The sequence below is a fragment of the Cololabis saira genome, chromosome 11 (genome assembly GCF_033807715.1).
Source record: "Cololabis saira isolate AMF1-May2022 chromosome 11, fColSai1.1, whole genome shotgun sequence".
Classification (NCBI taxonomy): Eukaryota; Metazoa; Chordata; class Actinopteri; order Beloniformes; family Belonidae; genus Cololabis; species Cololabis saira.
The window spans coordinates 14,716,717-14,737,451 of record NC_084597.1 but is presented as its reverse complement, the minus strand read 5'-3'; the positions used below and the strand labels follow the sequence as shown (position 1 = coordinate 14,737,451).

Sequence of the window (20,735 nt, the reverse complement as noted above, 5' to 3'; positions counted from 1 at the left end):
TGAGTATTGCAGTTGTATGCAGTTGTAGATGTATTTTCATGCCAAAGGGGTTGCATTTGTTAGACGATATCTTCATTGCACACATACATTGGCAAACACTGAAAGAGACACTTACCAAGCCAGTGTTCACCAGTGATTTTGCCAAATCCTTCCTGGTAGGACTCCCATCCTCTAAAGAAGTTGACTGAGCCGTCCTCCCTGCGCTGGATCACCTACAGGAGTCAAGACAGCAAGATATCGGGGGGGGGGTCAGATTAGACTAATTTCTCACGGTGCACCTCACCATCCTTCGTGATGACTCACACCCTGTCAGACTGTTGGTCGCTAAGCTCAGGTAGAGCCAAACTAAATCAACTCATACATGCTTATTCCATCACAATGAATAATGCAAACACTCTATCCACTAAAAAGCCAATTTGTAGGAAGCAAATAAAAGGAATCCATTAAATCTCTACTGACAAATTGCGATGAAATCTGCAAACGGAATTGAAATCCCAGGAAAGAGATGGGATTCATTAAACACTGATCCTATATACACACACAGATACGCACATGCATGACCCACATATATAAATATGTACACCCCCTTTTCCAAAATCTTAATTCTTGTATTTTTTGGCTATTGTGATGTAGATTTGCCGCTTTTCTTCAGATCATTTTCCCTTTGCAAGAAAGAAAATTGACCAAGAAGTGCTTGTTTTTTTTTTTTTTTTGGTTTTGTTTTTGCACAAAAATGCTGACTAAAAGAGGGGATCCAAACTTTTGAACATGATGGTATTTTCATTTTGGAGGGCATGATTTATATAGAAAACAAATAAAAAAATCTATATAAGAAACAAGGGACATATTAGTAAATAAACAGTGTAGACATGTAGTTCTATAACCCAGTGAAATACTCCATTAAAAGTGCTGACATGACAAGCTGTAGATGAGGGGAAATTGGAATTGTGCGCCTGAGGAATAATTGATTACAGATCAAACATAATTTGAGGACTCGCTGTTGGAAAGCTTTGTTGTTGATGAAATGACAAAATAAATTCCCTGAGACTGTATATATTTGGCATGACTAATCCCCTAAAATTCCACAAAGTGCTATATGGCATTTTGAGCCATTTTTGCTTTTATATCCTCACAGACAAAGAAATCCTGCAGAGGAACGGCAATACAGAAAGAAAAAAAATCATCCTAATTATCCCTACCCTCCCACATACCTGTGTTTGCCGTGATCATCTTAATCATCATCACTGCGTCATCATCTATCAACATGATCTAAGACTTTGAGGTTTGTTTTTTTTTTTTAATTATACTCACTTAAGCATTATTTTTGAGATATAAATCTTCTCTTACAGAGATGCTTACCTACAAAACCAATACTTTTCAGACTTTTAACCCTATCTTAAGCAATGATTGATACCTGGGGTCATTGCCAAAACAAAGTGACAGTTGGATCATTTCCGGATTTTTGAGATGATGATCACTGCAGAAGTATATGATTTCGAGAATAGAAAAAGATTTCCATCATATGTCCCTATTAAAGTCTGATGATTTTGGAACAAATCAGAGAGTTAAGTGTGTTGGGACAGTTTTTATACACTGAGGCATCTAATTTGAGCCCAAATAAGTTTAAATCCGTGACCTCTAATCCAGGTCCTATGAATGGAGACCATCAAGGTCTATGCCTGTCAATGACCCTCTAATGTTTGCCCAGTGTGTTGGAGAAAGGGAATGTCGAAATTCTCGATCCTGTCGATCCTGAGGACTGACTTTGAAAGAAGTTGAACTTGCAATCAACGTGATAACATTTTTTTTCTCAAGGTTTGTTTGTACACAGAAGATCTGGCCTACAAGTTTTGGATTTTTTTTTTCTTTGTCTTGTTTTGATTTTTACTTATTACCTGTGTTTTAGTGAGACTTATATGGACGATCTCTGTGGAAAATAAGTCTATTTAAGGCAATGCATAAATGATACCTCTTTTAAAACTATTAATTGAAAATTCTATGTTTGAAAGTGGTTGTATCAGTTTTAAGCCACTAATTCATTAAGATCATCAGTGGTCCTTCAGAGCAATAATGCACAACAATTTGATAAGTTCCCAGGTAAGATAAAGGTAACGATTACTTCATTGTTCATGTATTAGAGAACTTGACATATGAAGACAAATGATGCAGTGAATGCAAATATGAAGACGTACTAACAATTTCCCTTCATGCAGATGGATGCAAAAAAGCCTATTCGAAGGAATAATTGGAGACACATAGTGTAGTGATGGGATATGTGGAGGTGACCGTGTCTTAAAGTGGCATGCAGCATTACCATTATGTTTCTGTATTCTACACATCAGTGCAAATTGTTTCGGTATAGAAGAATTTAAACTTTACTAGAATAATGACCATATAGCTGCTATGTAACTTACATCTATGCTCTGATCAGTTTGCAGCTGTGTGCATATGAATATTTTGCATGCAAGTCTCTGTTGAAGCAAACAAAGTACAAGGTTTACTCCACCGAATGCCCCACTTTCTTGAGTAAAAAAGACTCCCTTCAAGAAAAGAATGCAGTTTGAGACTTTATAGGTCACTTTTTTACCACAGAGATCCATGAAATAACTCCCAACACCAAGTGGATTTTTAAAGTTGCGCATCCTTTTATGGATGGATCTAATTAAAAGAAAAATATGTGTAGTCTTGTTTTTGCATGCATATATGTGCATGTGTTATATTTTAGTGTTGTAAGGAAACCCACAGTGGTATTTTTTTAAGATAATTCATGTACAGCAGTGTTCTTCAATCCTGGTCTTTGTGTACCACTGCCTTGCATAGTTTAGGGATCTCTCTCTGGAAGTAAACAAGGATTTTAAGTTTTTGTGCAATGGGAGTAGACTACTTTGTAAACTAATTATAATGGAGAAGAAACCAGAAGAAAAGTAGGGCAACATTTTTAAAGTTGACCATGTGAGGAGCGATGGCTTTAATATCTGTGCAGAGACATGTGTGGATAGGAGCCTGAAGTGCAGAATTGTGACATTAATCGCACAACACCGACGTCAAAGACGCTAGTACTTGATAAAGATGCTCCATATTGTCACAGAAATATGAAGAAAAATAATGTGTAGAGATAAAACACGCTATAGGCAGAAATGTAGTTATTTTTTCCTTGTTTACATTGCATACATTAAGCCAGTAAGTGTACGTGGAAACTATTACAGTAGTTGGAGTGGCCCCATCAGGATTATAAATCACATTTCATGTCCCATCCGAGTAGTTCCCATTGCTACCTTTCTCCTTTTTTTGACCAACCTCCCTTTTTTTTTTGTCCCAGCAAACCCATTTAGAGTTTAGCTGTGTCCACAGACTACCATGTTTTCCCAGTTTTTAATGATGAATATTCATAAAGAACTTTCTTAAACAGATGATGTCTATGGTGGCAGAGAGAATTGTTAGCGCCACAAAACAGCTTTTTAGTGTCATTATCACAGGAACAATCTTCCCTCCACTTCAGAATGCATCCATCTATGAATTTGTATGCATGCACTTTTATAGCTGCACTGCTTAAAAGAGGCTCCAATGCCTCTTTTTTATTGAACCTCTGCATCTCTGGTGCCCAACAACTGCACACAGAAACAAACACAGTTACCACCGAGATGCAGCTTAATATCACCACAGACAGTTTCTTCCATACAATGTCTGGCTAGAGGGCCGTACCTGATGTTAAAGCAGTTTATCCAAGTACAAAAACTATTTTTATGCAGGGAAGGTGATGGGACAGCCGTACACATACTGACTTATACAGCTGTGACGGAGTGGCCATTTTACTGAAGGACTGAGTAAGGGTTTAGTGGTTCGCATGTACCTTTTAAGTGCAAAACATTCCAAAACCTGAGCCACAAAAGCCACTGTGACTGCGTTTACATGCAGTCAATAACCCTTTTAAAACCGGAATATTAGCAATAACCCGGTTTTGCACGGCCATGTAAACACCAATAACCCTTTTGAATAACCGGAATTTGCTCATATTCCGGTTTTTAAAAACCCGAATATGACCCCTGGGTTACTCCTTTTGTAACCCGAATATTCGGTCATGTAAACGCCTAACGGGATATCCCGATCAAACGGAACATGAATTTGTTTTCTGCGCATGCTCTTTTCGCAAGGAATCTTGGTCTTTTGAGTCCAGGAAGTACTTATAAACACATCGAAACGCAAGACCACGCCACACTTTTGGAGTGAGGAGGAGACTAATCACTTCATAAATGTAATGAAAGATATTGTAACGATTCACAGACCAGGCGGAGACGGCTCGTCGCTTCCACTTGCCAGTTTATTGCCAGGAAGGTATTGAACAGGGTTACAGCCAAAAAAAAAAGAGCACAAGCAGACCAGAACTCGCACTTCCCGAGCTAATACCACAACAACTTCAATAAGGACCCCTGAAGAAGAAACTAGCGGCTCAGCCCCCCCACATGTGTCAAGTAAATCTTTTTAAAAAATCCTACATTTTTAGATAATGTTTTCCTTTATCCATGATTGTATTTCAGTCATCACTTCCTGCAATGAAGCCTTCAAATGCTTTCCTCATTATAAAAACACTTGGGTTTTGGCATTTAGGCTCTTATCTATTAAGCCCACGTAGAGATATTTAGGGTGATGAACTTGACTTAACCCCCAATCCATAAAACAGGAGCCTGGGTGGAAGCTGGGGAGGAGGTGGGATTTTCAGTGATGCATCACAAGGCATCTAGGAGATGTGTACCTCTTGTTTAAATAGATTTATAAACAAGATGGAGTAATTGGGATAAAACATGTCGAGGGGTGAAAATGAGCATTGCTTGAGATACCCGTCGAGCGATTGCCTCATACATTGGCAAACAAATAAAAATAAAGTTATTTAACACTAAAACTTCAGCCATGAACAACTTCTCATTCCCAAAAAAGAAATCCCGAGGCCATGGAAAAGATGCTGCTCTGTTTCATGAGATTGAATTTTTTTATCTATACCAAGCAAGTAGAAAAACTAAGGACATTAACAAAAAAAAAACTTTTAAAATGGTGAAAGGATACCATTTTCAAAGAAGAAATGTGTCCAGGAAAAAATCTTGATCGTAATTACTGGTCTTCCAAATGTATGGTGAGGTCAAACCAAAGAAAATCAAGTCACATCAGGGTTTAACACAGAAAGTCGGTGTTTCATCATCTGCACAATGAAAAGTAGAAAGAATTGTGTGGCGTTGAGAAAACAACTTATCAGTGAGGCCAAATTGGGGAATAAAAAACCTTTATGGTCTCACGTTCCATGGTTCTTAGTCTACCCAGAACTCATCACAAGCCACACTCATTGATTACAGATTCCCCGCACCGCATGTCTCTCTGTTGCCAAATCGTCAGCTACTCAGTCTGTTCACATCCAACCTTATTCTCCCTGTGATTCCGTAGTGCCTAGTTAGGGCCCGAGCACTGACAGTGTGAAGGCCCTATTGTATCTGTAGGACTTTTTTTTTTTTTCCCGACAAAATGAGGGCCTTTTTGCCCTCCTAAACATGCCCCAAAAGTCACCAAATTTTGCACGGAAGCCAGGCCTGACGAAAAATTTGATATTTAATGGTTTGCTTTAATGGCTCAACAGCGCCCCCTAGAAGACTTTGTGCCTCAAGCCCCACAATACAGTTTGACGTACATACACGGAAATCGGTACACACCTGTATCATGTCGCAACTTAGAGATAGGTTAGCCGTGCCGTGCCGGCACTTATCAAGAACCAACTGACTTACCGAGAGAGCTGCTTAATAATTCTAACAGAGACTTGGCTAACTGCCCATACACCTGATGCTAACGTGGAGCTACCCGGCTTCATTACGGTGAGGGCAGACCGAGACACAGTCTCCTGCGGCAAGAGTAAAGGAGGGGGCCTGGTGTTGTATGTAAACAACAGATGGAGTAACCCTGGACACTGCAGTGTTAAATCTGTCATATGCTGTCGTGACTGTGAGCTGCTAGCCGTTAGACTAAAACCATACTACTTACCGAGGGAGTTCACGCAGATGATCGTGGTCTGTGTTTACATTCCTCCGAGGGCCAACGTGGAGGCGGCGCTTGAAGCAGTACACTCCACCACCGCAGAGTTACAGACGCAACACCCAGAGGCTCTGGTCATCATCTCAGGGGACTTCAATCACGTCACCCTGGACTCCACTCTGTCGGCCATGCATCAATACGTGGACTGTCCCACCCGGAAGAACAGGACCATTGACCTGCTCTACGCCAATGTGAAGGATGCCTACTCGGCCACGCCCTTCCCTCCCCTCGGGAAGTCCGACCACAACCTCATTCATCTGCAGCCCAGGTACACACCATTGGTGAGGAGGCAGCCAATCACCACGCGCATTGTCAGGAGGTGGACACCGGAGGCTGAGGAGGCTCTCAGAGGCTCTCAGAGGCTGCTTTAGCTGCACTGACTGGAATGTGCTGCTTGACCGTCACGGAGAGGACATTGAGCAGGCTACACAGTGCTTGACCGACTACATCAATTTTTGCACTGATGTTGCTGTGCCTGCCAGGGCTCCACCCTTCTGCACATACCTCGCTACCTGATCACCCCCCCCTCCTCCAGGAGGTCCCCCCTCTCCCTCTATCAGCCCCCCCCCCCCCCCAATCTCCACCTCTCACTGGATTGTCCCGTTCATCTCCAGGCATCACTCCCACCGCACCAGCCCCTCAACCCATCCCACCTGACCCCCCCCCCCCCCCTCATCACTGCTCATGAGGTGAGAGGGGTACTGAAGAGACTTAATCCAAGGAAAGCAGCTGGCCCCGACCTGGTGTGCCCGAGGCTTCTGAGAGCCTGTGCTGAGGAGCTTGGAGACCCTCTTCAGTACATCTTTAATCTGAGCCTGCACCTGGGGAAAGTCCCCTCACTGTGGAAGACATCATGTATCGTCCCCGTCCCCAAGAAAAGACACTCCAAGGACCCCAATGACTTCCGTCCCATCGCCCTCACTTCACAGGTCATGAAGTCCTTGGAGAGACTGGTATTGCACCGCCTGAGGTCACAAGTGCAGCAGACCCAGGATGCACTCCAGTTCGCCTACAGGGAGAGGACAGGAGTGGAGGATGGTGCCTCTACCTTCTCCATCGAACACACTCCTACCTCGATGCGGGAGGCTGCGCTGTGAGGATTCTTTTTTTCGACTTCTCAAGCGCATTTAACACCATTCAGCCCCCACGACTGCAGGAAAAACTGACTACCTGACCGACAGACCACAATTTGTAAGGATCGGTAGCAGTATTTCCAGCACCATCACCAGCAGCACCGGAGCTCCGCAGGGGACCGTGCTGTCCCCCATCCTCTTCTCCCTGTACACTGCTGATTTCCAACACAACTCGGAACTCTGCCACATTCAGAAGTTCTCGGACGACACAGCAGTTGTAGCATGTATCAGGGAGAACGAGGAGGGGGAATACAGGGAACTAGTGAGCAGCTTTGTGGGGTGGTGCCAGGAGAACCAGCTGCTCCTGAACACCTCCAAAACAAAGGAGATTGTGACGGACTTCAGGCACCAGCCCCCCGCCCCACTCCCTGTCTGCATCAAGGGTGAGGAGGTCGAGATAGCGCCCTGCCACAAATACCTTGGACTCATATTGGACAATAAACTGGACTGGACTCAGAACATTGATCACCTCTACAAGAAGGGCCAGAGCAGGCTTTACTTCTTGCGGAGGCTGGCATCATTTAACATCTGCACCAAGCTCCTACAGATGTTGTACAACTCTGTAGTGGCTAGTGTCCTGTCTTATGCTGTGTCTTGCTGGGGTGGCAGTGGCAGCAAAATAAATATCCAGAGGCTGAACAAGCTCATCAAGAAGGCAGACTCAGTGGTAGGCCTGAAGCTGGACTCTGTTGAGGAGATAACGGAGCAGAGGTCACTCACCAGACTCAAGGCAATTATGAACAATGCCAACCATCCACTGAGCTATATCTTCAATCAGCAGAGGAGCACCATCAGCAACAGACTACGATCACTGAACTCCTCAACAACAAGACACACAAAGTTGTTCGTCCCCCGAGCCATCAGGCTGCACAACACCCTAAGTGGGAGCAAGAGGCGGGAGGGGGAGTAGGAGTAGCAGGAGTCAAGCGGGTGTGGGGGGAATCTCCAAGGCAGAAGTGCTGGAACACTTCTGTCCTCATTGTTGCTGTTTCTGTTGTGGTGTGTTGTTTTACCTGTCCTTGCCTTTGTCCCCAAGTCGGTTCTCCCTCCTGTCATTAGTTTTATTATTTTAGATATTTATTAATCTGTTTTATTATACTAGTTGTGTGTGTGAGTGATTCTGTGAGCAGTTGACCACTCTTAAATTTAAAAATCTATCTATCTACTTAAAGAAAAGTCTCTTGGCGCCATGGCCAAAACCGAACAGGAAGTCGGCCATTTTGAATTAATCGTGTAATTTTGCCGCAATTTATGCCATTCCTTCGACAGTTAATGCGGCTTGAACCGTATCTTGCACCCAGGTGTGTTATACATCAAAATGTGCGACTCGATCCTGCGACGATGCGCGTTACTTTTCAAAGTCAAAAGCGTTACCGTGGCTACGCTAGACACCAAAAAGCGCGCCCCCCCTTTATCTGATTGGTCCATATGTGATAGTTCCTACTTTCTGCATAACTTTTGAATGGTTTCACATAGAGAGTCATGGGTTGTGTCATCTGACTCGGTTTTGAGTATTTGATATTGAGGATTTAAGACGGTGAGGAGCAGTCACATGCTGCTCTTCTACCCATTAATTTGGGGAGGGTTAAAAGGTAATTCCCAAACATTTGTAGTCTTTTATCGTGTGGTAAGATTCTCCAAAAGTAGAAAGCATTTAACACAGTTGGGAATCTTCCTAGAAATGGACGTCCCAGCAAGTTCACTACAATGTCAAGTTATGCAACTTTCAGAGAAATGTTAAACATTTTAGGCCTTTTATTTTTTTTCCCCCTTTCTTTTCAGAATTGATTTCTGACTTTACAGGCTTTCAGTTCACATGTTCAATGTTAAAGTACAGGACAAAACATATTTATCTTAGTTGGGTAAAAAAAAAATAGATGTTTACCCACATGCACAGCATTGAGTTTATGCTAATATACTGTGTTCGGTATAAACAAACACCTCATTCCAATTACCAAATGTAGTGTTGGAGGACCTTGTTTAATCAGTATTGAACCTTGTTTTATACCGCAATTTTGGCTGAATTTGACCACAATTTCCAATTGTGGCAGAGTGGAGGAGCTGCAGCCACTCAGGCTGACGGGACACAGGTGTGGCTCGTCAGCCTCTCCACTCTGCCAGCTTTATAAGAGGAGAAGCTGCTGCTGAGACGGCTGGTCAGACTGAAGCTGCTGGAGCTGAAGCACGTGTGTTGGTGTCTGGTGACAAATAAAGGGTTCTACACGAAAACTCCATGTCTCTCCATCCTTCGGGCGGGCCCCCGTAGCATCCACCCTGCTACATCTGGCGCCCAACGTGGGGCCCGAAGAATGGATGGGAGAGGCACGGAGCGGGCCCTGGAAGCGCTCGCCCGGGCCATGGCGGGCATGGCGGCCGCCTTCCGGGACCAGGGCGAGCGGCAGCTGGCCGCCATAGAAGCCCTGGTGGCCGCGGGGCGACCCACCCCTGCACCCCGTCTGAGGGCCGCCGCAGCAACGCGGGAGGAGCTGGCGGCGCCGCAGCTGAGAGGCCGGGAGGCAGAAGCTGCGGGCCGCCAAGCGACGGCTCTTGAGGCGGCAGGACCCGCGGAGCGACCCATCCCTGCACCCCGTCTGAGGTACGCCGCGGCAGCGCTGGTGGCGCTGCAGCCGACCGGCCGTGAGGCAGTGGCTGCAGGCCGCCAGGCGACGGCTCCCGGGACGGAGACGGAGACGGAGGCGGAGGCGGCGGGGGAGGCAGCTTCGGAGGCGCAGCCGCCAGCGGGTCCCGCGGAGACGGGGCCGGACCTGCGACCTGAGCAGAGTGTGGGGGAAGAGGCGGTCCTGGAGGCGGACCAGCAGCCCGCGCAGGGCTGCGTCGCGGAGGTGAAGGAGGCAGTCGTGCGCGCACCGGGTGGCCCGAGGCCACCATGGGCCCGGCCCCGAGCGCGTCCTCCACGGCGGGCGGGCCGACGCCGGGGGCGACCACCCCGACCGTTCCGTGGTTCAGGCCGACGCCGGGGGCGACCACCCGACCAGGAAGCCCGGAGGGTTCCTCTCCCGCTCCGAGGGGGCGGGGGGGGGAGTAGGTCTCGGCCGGACGGACCCCGGCGCGAGTTTGTCGTTGGGGGTGTGTGGCAGAGTGGAGGAGCTGCAGCCACTCAGGCTGACGGGACACAGGTGTGGCTCGTCAGCCTCTCCACTCTGCCAGCTTTATAAGAGGAGAAGCTGCTGCTGAGACGGCTGGTCAGACTGAAGCTGCTGGAGCTGAAGCACGTGTGTTGGTGTCTGGTGACAAATAAAGGGTTCTACACGAAAACTCCGTGTCTCTCCATCCTTCGGGCGGGCCCCCGTAGCATCCACCCTGCTACACCAATCAAAACAGCAAATCTAAAGCAGAACAAGTGCAAAGGAAAAGAGCCAAGGTTCTCCAACGAGCCGTTGAAGAACTCAGCCAGTCCCTGTCCAGTCTTCATCCTGATGGAACAGCTGTGGCGGGATCTTAAGAAAGCTGTCCTTAAAGCTAGGGTCTACGATTTTGAGTTTAAAAAAAAAAAAGGACACCTACTCCCCACACAAACTTCCTCCCACCTGTGCTCTGCCTCACATGACACACACCCCCTCTGGTAAGGGAGCCAGCAGGGTGTGTTGCCGTACTTTGGGAGGCGGGGAGTATGTAAATATATATATATATATATATATATATATATATGTATGTAAAATTGTAGACCCTAGCTTTAATGTAATGTCCCAAAAGATCACAATGAACTGATGTGAGAAAATCATCACGGTTTTGCGTTCTTATCGCTTTTTTTTTTTTTTTGGTCACGGTTTTTGTATTTAGGTTCCTATTTAGGGCCCGAGCACTTACAGTGCGAAGGCCCTATTGTATCTGTAGGAATGTTTTATTCTTTCTTTATTCTTTATTCTTTATTTTCCTTCTGATGAAAGGAGGGCCTTTTTGCCCCCCTAAACGTGCCCCAAAAGTCACCAAATTTTGCACGCAAGCCAGGCCTGGCGAAAAATTTTATATTTAATGGTTTGCATTAATGGGCATGGCAAAATGGCTCAATAGCGCCCACTAGAAAACTTTGTGCCTCAAGCCCCACAATACGGTTTGTTGTACATGCACGAAAATCGGTACACACCTGTATCATGTCGCAACTTAAAGAAAAGGCTCTTGGCGCCATGGCCGAAACCGAACAGGAAGTCGGCTATTTTTAATTAATCGTGTCCTTGAACATAATTGGTGCAAATAAGCCCCGTCCCTTGATCTGATTGGTCGATATCTGATAGTTCCTACTTTCTGCAATAACTTTTGAACGGGTTGTGATAAAGACATGTGGGTGGTGTCATCGGACTCGGTATTGAGTACTTGACCTTCATTGGCCTGAAATAGCCCCGCCCCTTCTTCGGATTGGTCAATATTTGATAGTCCCTATTTTCTGGCATAACTTTTGAATGATTTGACATACAGGGTCGTGGGTGGTGTCATTAGACCCAGTTTTGACTCCTTCACCTTAATTGGTGCAAATTAGCCCCGCCCCTTCTTCTGATTGGTGGATATGTGATAGTTCCTACTTTCTGCCATAACTATTGAATGGTTTGATATAGAGAGTCGTGGCTGGTGTCATCCGCTAAATGTCCAGGCCTGAAAACATTTACATGCAAGTCATACAAGCGCTTCCACTGCAGCACACCTGAGCGTGCACAAGGGTGCGAGGGCCCGTTCATCGCTGCTTGCAGCTTTAATTTTAGTTGTAGTTGCTTTGACCCAACCTTTTCCGACAATTTCGGCCAAGCCCTTCTGGAATTTGCTGTAGGCTACAGACTTCTACGGTTTTCCTCGTTTTGGAACTTGGACTGGTGTTTTCAGATTGCGAGTTTGGTCAAGATCTATCTAGAATATCTCACACGGATTATGACGGTTCTTTTGGGTTTTTTAACTCTGGTCTGGTTTAGGATCATCAAAGTATTAGTTCCTGATCGTGGGGGCTCTGTTGAGACTCCTTCTGGTCCTCACCGTGGACTCACATGGTTGATGTCATTGCATAAGACTGAAAGAAACTATTATTTTAACTCTAGTTCTGTGTGTGTTCTGGGTCCTATCTGCAAAAATGTTACACAAATCAAATCAAATCAAATCAAACTTTATTTTTAAAGCACCTTTCATACAAAAAAAATGTAACACAAAGTGCTTTTCATAAAACATAAACATAAAATGTATTAGTGCCCCCCGCCCTCCCCCTCCCCGCACACACACAGATAGACACACGCAGACACATGGTGTAGACATGGCTAGGCACAGAGGATCCAGGTGACGAAACGGTAACAGGGAGCCGTCCACGCCAGGAGGTCTCATAGCCCGCAGCTAGAAGGGGGGGGGGGCCCACAGAGACCATCCCGGCCCGGACGGATAGAGAAGTCCACACCACAGCGGTGAAGCCGTGGTGCAGAACTCCACCACCATCCAGGCCAGAACCATCCCCAGGACGACCCCCTGCAGGCCAGAGTCACTCCCAGCATGGAGGCTCCCCATGAGGAAACACTGGAGATAAAAGCTACAAGAAAACAGGATAAAATACACTAATAGAGTTTAAAAAGTATAACATAACGTAAAATCCTAAAAGTATGTCTAAAAAGCAAGACATTAAAAACTAAAGGACTAAGACAGTAAAATGTATAAAATAGACCATAAATAACGACTAAAATATTTAGATAAAACATTAAGATAAAACAATGAGAATAAATTATGATAATAAAAAAGGATAAACTAACTATAAAACAGAGTAGTAAGATCCAATAAAAATAAGGGTGAGCATAAAAAATGTAAAAGAGTTAAATGAGTCAGTTAAAAGCCTGATTAAAGAGATGAGTCTTGAGCCTCTTTTTAAAAACATCAACAGTCTCTGCGGCCCTGAGGTTCTCCGGGAGGCTGTTCCACAATCGGGGACCATAAAAACTGAATGCCGCCTCCCCGTGTGTCCTAGTTCTAACTTTTGGTATGGTTAAAAGGCCAGCACCGGAGGACCTCAGGGTCCGTGAGGGTTGATAGGGTAAAAGTAGTGCAGACAAATAAGAAGGCCCAAGACCATTAAGACACTTAAAAACTAGTAAAAGAACCTTAAAATCAACCCTGAAGCGCACAGGGAGCCAATGCAGCGATTTTAAAACAGGTGTAATGTGCTCCCGCCCTCTGGTCCTCGTCAGCACGCGTGCGGCTGAGTTCTGTAGTAATTGTAGATTGTACATGTTCTTTTTGGGAAGACCAGAGAGCAGGGCGTTACAATAATCTAAACGACATGAGATAAAAGCATGCATTAGCACCTCCGTGCTGGCCTGAGAGAGAAACGGGCGGACTCTGGCTATGTTCTTAAGATGGTAAAAACCGATCTTTGTTATGTTTTTAATATGTGGAATAAAAGTGAGCTCAGAGTCAAAAATCACGCCCAGATTTTTAACTGATTTTGAGGGTTTAAAATCCTGTAACTTTGGTAAAAGTTTCTCTCTCTGGCCTTCAGGACCGATGAGTAAAATCTCTGTTTTGCCCTGGTTGAGCTGTAGGAAGTTTGCTGCCATCCATGACTTGATGTCTAAAATACAGTTAAAAAGGGCATCAATTGGCCCTGTGTCATCAGGAGACACGGCGATGTACAGTTGCGTATCGTCAGCATAGCTGTGGAAGCTGATGCCGTGTCTCCTGATGACGTCCCCAAGGGGCAGCATGTACAGATTAAAAAGAGTTGGACCTAAAATTGACCCTTGGGGAACCCCACACCTTATCTTATAGATTCCTGAGGAACATGTATCCATACTTACAAAGAAACTTCGATCAGTGAGGTAGGACGTGAACCATTTAAGAACAGTACCAGAGAGGCCGACCAGGTGCTTCAGTCTGTTTAATAAAATGTGATGGTCTACTGTATCGAAGGCGGCGGTTAGATCCAGCAGAACCAAGACTGTGAGTTTTTGGTTATCTAAATTGCACCTGATGTCATTTAAAATCTTTAAAAGTGCTGTCTCTGTACTGTGGTTCATCCTAAAACCGGACTGATGAGCCTCTAAAATGTGTGTTGAGTTTAAAAATTCATTCACTTGATTAAAAACAAGTTTTTCTAAAATTTTACTTAAAAACGGTAAGTTGGATACAGGCCGGTAGTTATTTAAAACATTGGGGTCCAACCCACTCTTCTTCAGAAGGGGCTTCACCACCGCCGTTTTAAAGGCGGTGGGGAAGACACCCGTCTGAAGAGAACAGTTGACCAAATATAAAAGCTGTTCCTCAAAGAACCCATAGAGTGTTTTAAAAAACGGTGTGGGAATGGGGTCTAAAAGGCAGGTTGTGGGCTTTACCTTGGAGAAAACTCTACAAAGTGTCCCCGCATCAACCAAGGCAAAACTCTCCAGTGTTTCCTCAGGTAAAAGCACTGATCCAGGTGTGTTAAGAGTTAAAATCTGTTGAGATAAAAGACTGGATCTAATGTCATCAATTTTACCCCTGAAGTGGTCTGCAAAATCCTCACAGTAATGGTCCGGCCGCCCTGCACCCTCACATGGCGGACCATCGAGGTCCCGACGACCAGGACAGCTGGGGTGCGTTGCTCCGCGGTCCCGGGGACCGGCACGGGTGGGGTGCGCTGCTCCGTGGTCCCGGGGACCAGCACAGGTGGGGTGCGCTGCTCCGCAGTCCGCCTGGAGCTGCGCCTCTGGCGGGAGGGGACCCGGGGTTGGTGATGCCGGCCTGCAGTTGCTCCTGGCCGAGACGGAGAGGCCGAGCCAGGCTGGGCCCGCAGATCCCGGTTCCTGGGCTGGCGAGAGCCACGATCAGCTGGATGGACCGGTCCCGGCGGAGAGCCGGGGCGCGCTCCCATCGGCGGGAAATCCTGCATGCTGAGGACATCGAACCTGGTCCCCAGTGGGAGATCAGGTGGCGGGGCAGGGGGAGATGGACGCCTGGTGCCTCTGGTCACCACGGCCCAGGATTTCTCCGCCCTGAGCGGCGTCGAGCTCACCGGCATACTACACGTGGACAGTATGTACACTGGACTCTGAAGCATCAGGAAAAGGTTATTATGTTAAGTCTAACTTATTTCTGCTCCAGAGTGACAGGGGTATCAGGGTAACAAGAGCTGATCATAAAATGATGAACCCATCGTGCCAAGCACCTACCATGGAAACCTGTGGCAGCAATATTATGATCTGGGGTTGTTTCAGTTGGCCAGATATATATTTCAGTAATGTTACCGGCCAAAAGAAATCAAATTTTTAGCTGATTATTTGAATATGCGGAAGAATTAGTTGTTCCATGATGGATATGTTCTGAGATAACATATGAGGATCTTTGAGCATGACACTGCATAGATTGGACACTGCAAAGTCCAAACCTTAACCACAGTGCTAACATTAATACATTTGCTGGTGGCCTGATTCTACCATCATTAACACAAAATCTCTAAAAAATAAATGTGATATTGCATAGGCCTATACAGAAATAATAAATGGTAAATGTGCGCTTAAATCAAAGAGTGTGACTTTTTTTTAAGGCAATGTATAAGATCAGGAATTATTATGGGATAGCTACTCTTTGATCTCATTTTGTGTTCTCCATCTGTCTGCAAAACATTAAAAATAATACTTGGATATCAGTTCTTTTTATCTCATTTTGTTGCACTTGAGCCTTCCTTCAGAGTTTTCCCATATTGCAATTTTGTCTTAATCCCTTTTCTGCACATCTTTGGTGCTTAAATCTTTTTAAAAATATGTTATTTTTTTATCCAATAGCATAAACAGTGCATAAATGGTCACTTATTTTTTCCTTTCCTTTCTTTTCAATTAGCTGTACTATTTACACAGTAGCACACACATCTAAGAAAATACATCACAAAAAAGAAACTGAATTTCTGTATCACACCATATTGTTTTAAAGAAGAAAAATATACCCATATTATTTCATTTATAATTCAGTTTTGTAGTACAAACAATGGAAATTATTAAGTCATATAGAACAACACTAAGACACAGCAAAATTACAAGGTCATTTATTTGACATATTGCACTTTTGAGAGGGACAGCAATTTCTGTATCAAACTGTGTTGGAGTATACAAAGAGTAACCATCCATGAACTAAGAATTATACATTATAAAGTCTATGATATTGGTCCACTCCAGTCAAGGAAATGGTAAATATTCTTCAAACAAGTCAGCCCTGTGCTAGGGGGACTGCAGCCACTCAGAGCCTGCCAAATAAAAGGAACACGAATCTTTGCAGAAGATGATCTGGAAACAATATGAACGTATTAAATCTGCACAAAATTAATTAAACCAAACATAACCCACACTGCAAATGGTATACAGTGACTTTTACTTTTATGGGAACCAATTCAGCATATAAACAGTAATGACCAACGGCCGTTGCCAAGCAAATCCACAATCCTTAACGACCATCTCACCCAACGCTTGCTCAAGGGGCTATTGCATTGGCATGATCACATTAAGCCCCCTGTAATCTCTGCAGTAGATGAAGGCTACTTAACAAGCAGCCTTAAGCTCTTCAGCTGGGTTTCTGTCAACTGCAGGGAGCCTGCAGCGTGAACAGAAGAACCCCCTGACTGACAGACTAGAACACAGGGAAGAATCAACACAAGCACTCCAAAGCTGATTCTGGGACATTTACAATCTGGCATGTCACTGGGTTGAAAACAGAAAATGTGCCAATAGCTTGTTAGCTCCTGGCAGATACACGTTGTGAGCATGCTATACTGTATGTTGCATGTTTGGCTCTTTGGCAGCAGATGTCACTTCGTGATGCACTGTACTCACTATTATCAGAGGAGGATCTTCACAAACACTGGACTTTGCCTTATATGGCAGATAATATCTGCCATAGACAATATCTGCCATAAGAGATATTATATACTTTCTAATGAATACAATATAGTAGATCAGTTGACATGAAAAAGGAGATGGAGAAAAAAATAAAGTAGACATGCAAAGTACTGTGGACAAACTTTAAGAAACGTATGCCTAAACAGAAACAGTACTGCTTGGAACACCAACATTGGGGAGCACCTTCAAAATATGAAAAATTGCTTTTCATAGATGCAATGAGAAATAAAATAAAGGTTACAATTTCAATTTGAACAGATGCCTGTCTTATTGGTGAAATACTTGTAACCCAGCTTTCACATCTCTTTAAAAGTTTCTACTTTTGCAAACTAATAGAGGGCGTAATTATCTCTAAAATCATTGCAAAATATATCAGTTCAATTATTCACTGTTGGTTTATCTGTTTTTGGTTTCTGGTTTCCCGATAGCAGCAGTAAGAGTTTGACACAAATATGTAATTTCTTAGGTAACATATTCTATTCTCAAAGCTCCGAAATACAAGACTTCCCTTTTTAATGGATGCGAACCTGGAAAACTTTTTTGTTACAGTAACTTTTGTGAAACACACTCCAAAAAGGGATTATTAATGGACAAAAATACAATATATAATTAATGATCTGTTCCTGCGGAGCTCTGCTGTCTCCCGTATCCAGAATAATTGCAGAGATGCTTCCTTTGAATAATGAAGAACTTTTTAAGGTTTTTCCAACAAAACTCCATGAAACTGAAATTGATGTTAAAAGTAATTATTTTCAATTTTTAGACTGAAAATTCTTTACAGATCCTTAATGTTAACCCTTGGAGGTTTTCCTTAAAAAATAACTAACTTACCTTGATATTTTATGTGTTTTCCAATCGTTTTAATGGATTTTTGGAAAACCAAATAACTTCAAGGTTGTTCTTAAGCATGTATAATAAAATAAAATACAAACAAATATAAAGTTCTGAAGAATTTAACTACAACTGAATGTCCAGTATCACAAAACTTCAATATAGAGGAGAAGATTCTGTCAAATAAAAGCCATATTGGCTTGAATAAGAATAAATGGAGCAACCTTTGGAGGCTAATAATATCAGGTCTAAGAAGAACAGTGATCAAAGTGACTGCTGTGAAACAATTTGATCACTATTTTGAGAGTATTGACTATATACAGACAAATGTAATGCTGTCTGATGAAAGGGCTTATAAGTCTGCACCAGTCTGCACACATTCTCACCTCAAAAGAGGTCTGCAAACATCTGTTGGAGAGCATTTCAAAATCCTATCAGAAAGACAGATGTGCTCCAAACAAAGTAGCGGCACCAAATAAGAACAGAACAGAAAAAAACAAATCAAGTCACCCGCTCGCTCACACACACACACACACACACACACACACACACACACACACACACACACACACACACACACACACACACACACACACACACACACACACACACACACACACACACACACACAGACACACACACGAGATAAAATCTGCATTTAGACGTTAAGTTTATTCCTGGCTTTCAGCAGTGATCTGATTATGAAACATAATAGCAAACAAGAAATTAGGTTTCCCATGTGTAGGTTAAAAAGATGAAAATAAACTGGTTTACCCCAGATAAATCTCAACTAAGGTGTGTAAGCATTCTTGAAATCTTTGTCTTCAATTACCTAGCATGACCTGTTTGTAACCACTTAAACATGGGATATGTTGACCATTCGTTAAGATTATTTGAACATTTGACAGAATACTGCTTTATATCAAATTTTCAAATAAACTTAACACATTCCAATACAGATTAAGCTTTTAACGCTGGACTTTACAAATGTATTTAGCCAACAATCCTAATTATTTTTCTTCTCTAATGCAAAGAATTTGTCTGGTCTTTCCAGGATCGGACTTTGATTTCAAGAAGCCAGCATAAATGGACGAAGAAGAAACGGCCTCTTGATGCCACCAGATCCAGATAAGAGCGAAGCATACAGGCAGAGTGACAGCTAGAGTAGTATCAACAGAAGACAGCTAAAGTCACAAGGGGTGGAGTTGGAACTCTGGTAAATGGTTTTGCAAAAAACATGAAGCCTGCCTACGTCCTGTCTTGTACTGGTGAAAATTAGGATGAATGGGAGGGCTACCAAACACAAAAAGAGGCATTTCATTAAGTGAAACTAACTTTACCAATTCCCACTAATAGTCTACTTGCACTCATGGTGCATACTACTAGTGCATACTGATTTTTCCTAAATGTAGTGTATACAGTAGTATAAATCACCAAAATGGTATGCTTCTTCCAGTTCAAATTCTAGCATGCAACAGCCCAGTTTAGACTGCATAAAAGCCTGGGGTAAACGATTGTTTTTAAAACGTTTAATAAGGCGATTATTTTATCGATTAGTCAACTAATCTAATGATAAATTGGACGATTATTCAAACAATTATTTTTCCATAATGTAGCAAATAAATATTAAAAATTTTAAAAATATTAAACACAGTTTTGCACAGCAAAATAAAAAAAATAGAATAAAATCATACAAAATAAAAAGGCAAGCCTGTTTACTCTTACAGTCCAACAAAAATTTATACTGTAAAATTAAAAAAAGATTAAAAAAAATTCAGTGCAATGCAAAACAGTACAAGGCACAGTGTTTTGCATTGCACTGCATATTATTTAGACCCTCCAGAAAAACGCGGGCAAAAATCCTTGATTCTGCGGGCTAAAATCCTTGATTCTGCGGGCTAAAATCATTGATTCTGCGGGCTAAAATCATTGATTATGCGATTAAATGTGCAGGTTTTTTATGTGCTTTTATGCGGTGAAATTGCGGAATATGCGGGAAGTTGCAAAATATGCGAAATATGCAGGAAGTTGCGGATTCGGCGCTGAGCTCTTCCCTCTTAAATTCGGCGGGCTGTCTCGTGATCTGAGGTCGTAGGAGAAAATAAAAGGAGAGCGAGGGTGGAGAGGAGAGGGGCGGTGGCGGCCCGGAGGCCGGCCGCCTCTCTCCCTCCAGCCCGCGGCTCGTTGCTCGGGTGATTGCCGGGCGCGCCGGCGCGACGAGGGGGACGAGACAGAGCTCCGTCACCCCACGCGTCCGCCGCCAAGATCCCCCAGTGGATGGGAACGTGAGTCCGCCTCCGCCGGCCCTCGCAGGCGCAGTGGTACGCGGTCAGCGCGGATCCTGAGTCCCCCGGCAGCCGCGCCCACCGCACAAGCGGGGGGCTGGACGGAGACGGCACTCTCTTTTTCCTCTCACCCCCGCGGGTGAGAGCTGCTGTTTGGGGGGTGGCGGTTTTCTGCGAGGGGTGCGGAGGTCCCCGGGCGGGTCCCGCACGTCGCGACCGGGCGTCCCGACATGTCACTCACAACACTCCCCCCATCTTTTTCCAAACTTTATGCGAAAATGTGCGGCGATGATGCGGTGAAATCAAGCGAGCCCCGCATAATTCGCATATTCAGCGCGGACATATGCAATTATCGCGGGAAATATTAACCCCAGTAAAAGTGATTTTTCTGCACCGGACATTGAAATCCACGGAAGGTCTGTAAATCCACGGACAGCCGTGAAATCCGCGTAAATTTCCGCGATCACAGAATCGCGGATTCCTGGAGGGTCTAATTATTCACATGTGTTAAAAATAACATACTTGGACAGGGTTTTTCCTGTTTACAAAATTAGGAGGCGGGCGCCTCCGCCTAA

General features: G+C 44.2%; 1 protein-coding gene across 2 annotated transcripts in view; it reads right to left on the bottom strand.

Annotated features, from left to right (window-relative positions):
- The window catches only part of fibcd1b (fibrinogen C domain containing 1b), a 259,486-nt gene that overhangs the window by 74,658 nt on the left and 164,093 nt on the right, over positions 1-20,735 (bottom strand). For both annotated transcript variants that reach the window (XM_061733784.1, XM_061733783.1), the window contains one exon: positions 116-212. In XM_061733784.1, the coding sequence (XP_061589768.1) occupies positions 116-212 (97 nt within the window). The remainder of the gene's footprint in view (positions 1-115; positions 213-20,735) is intronic.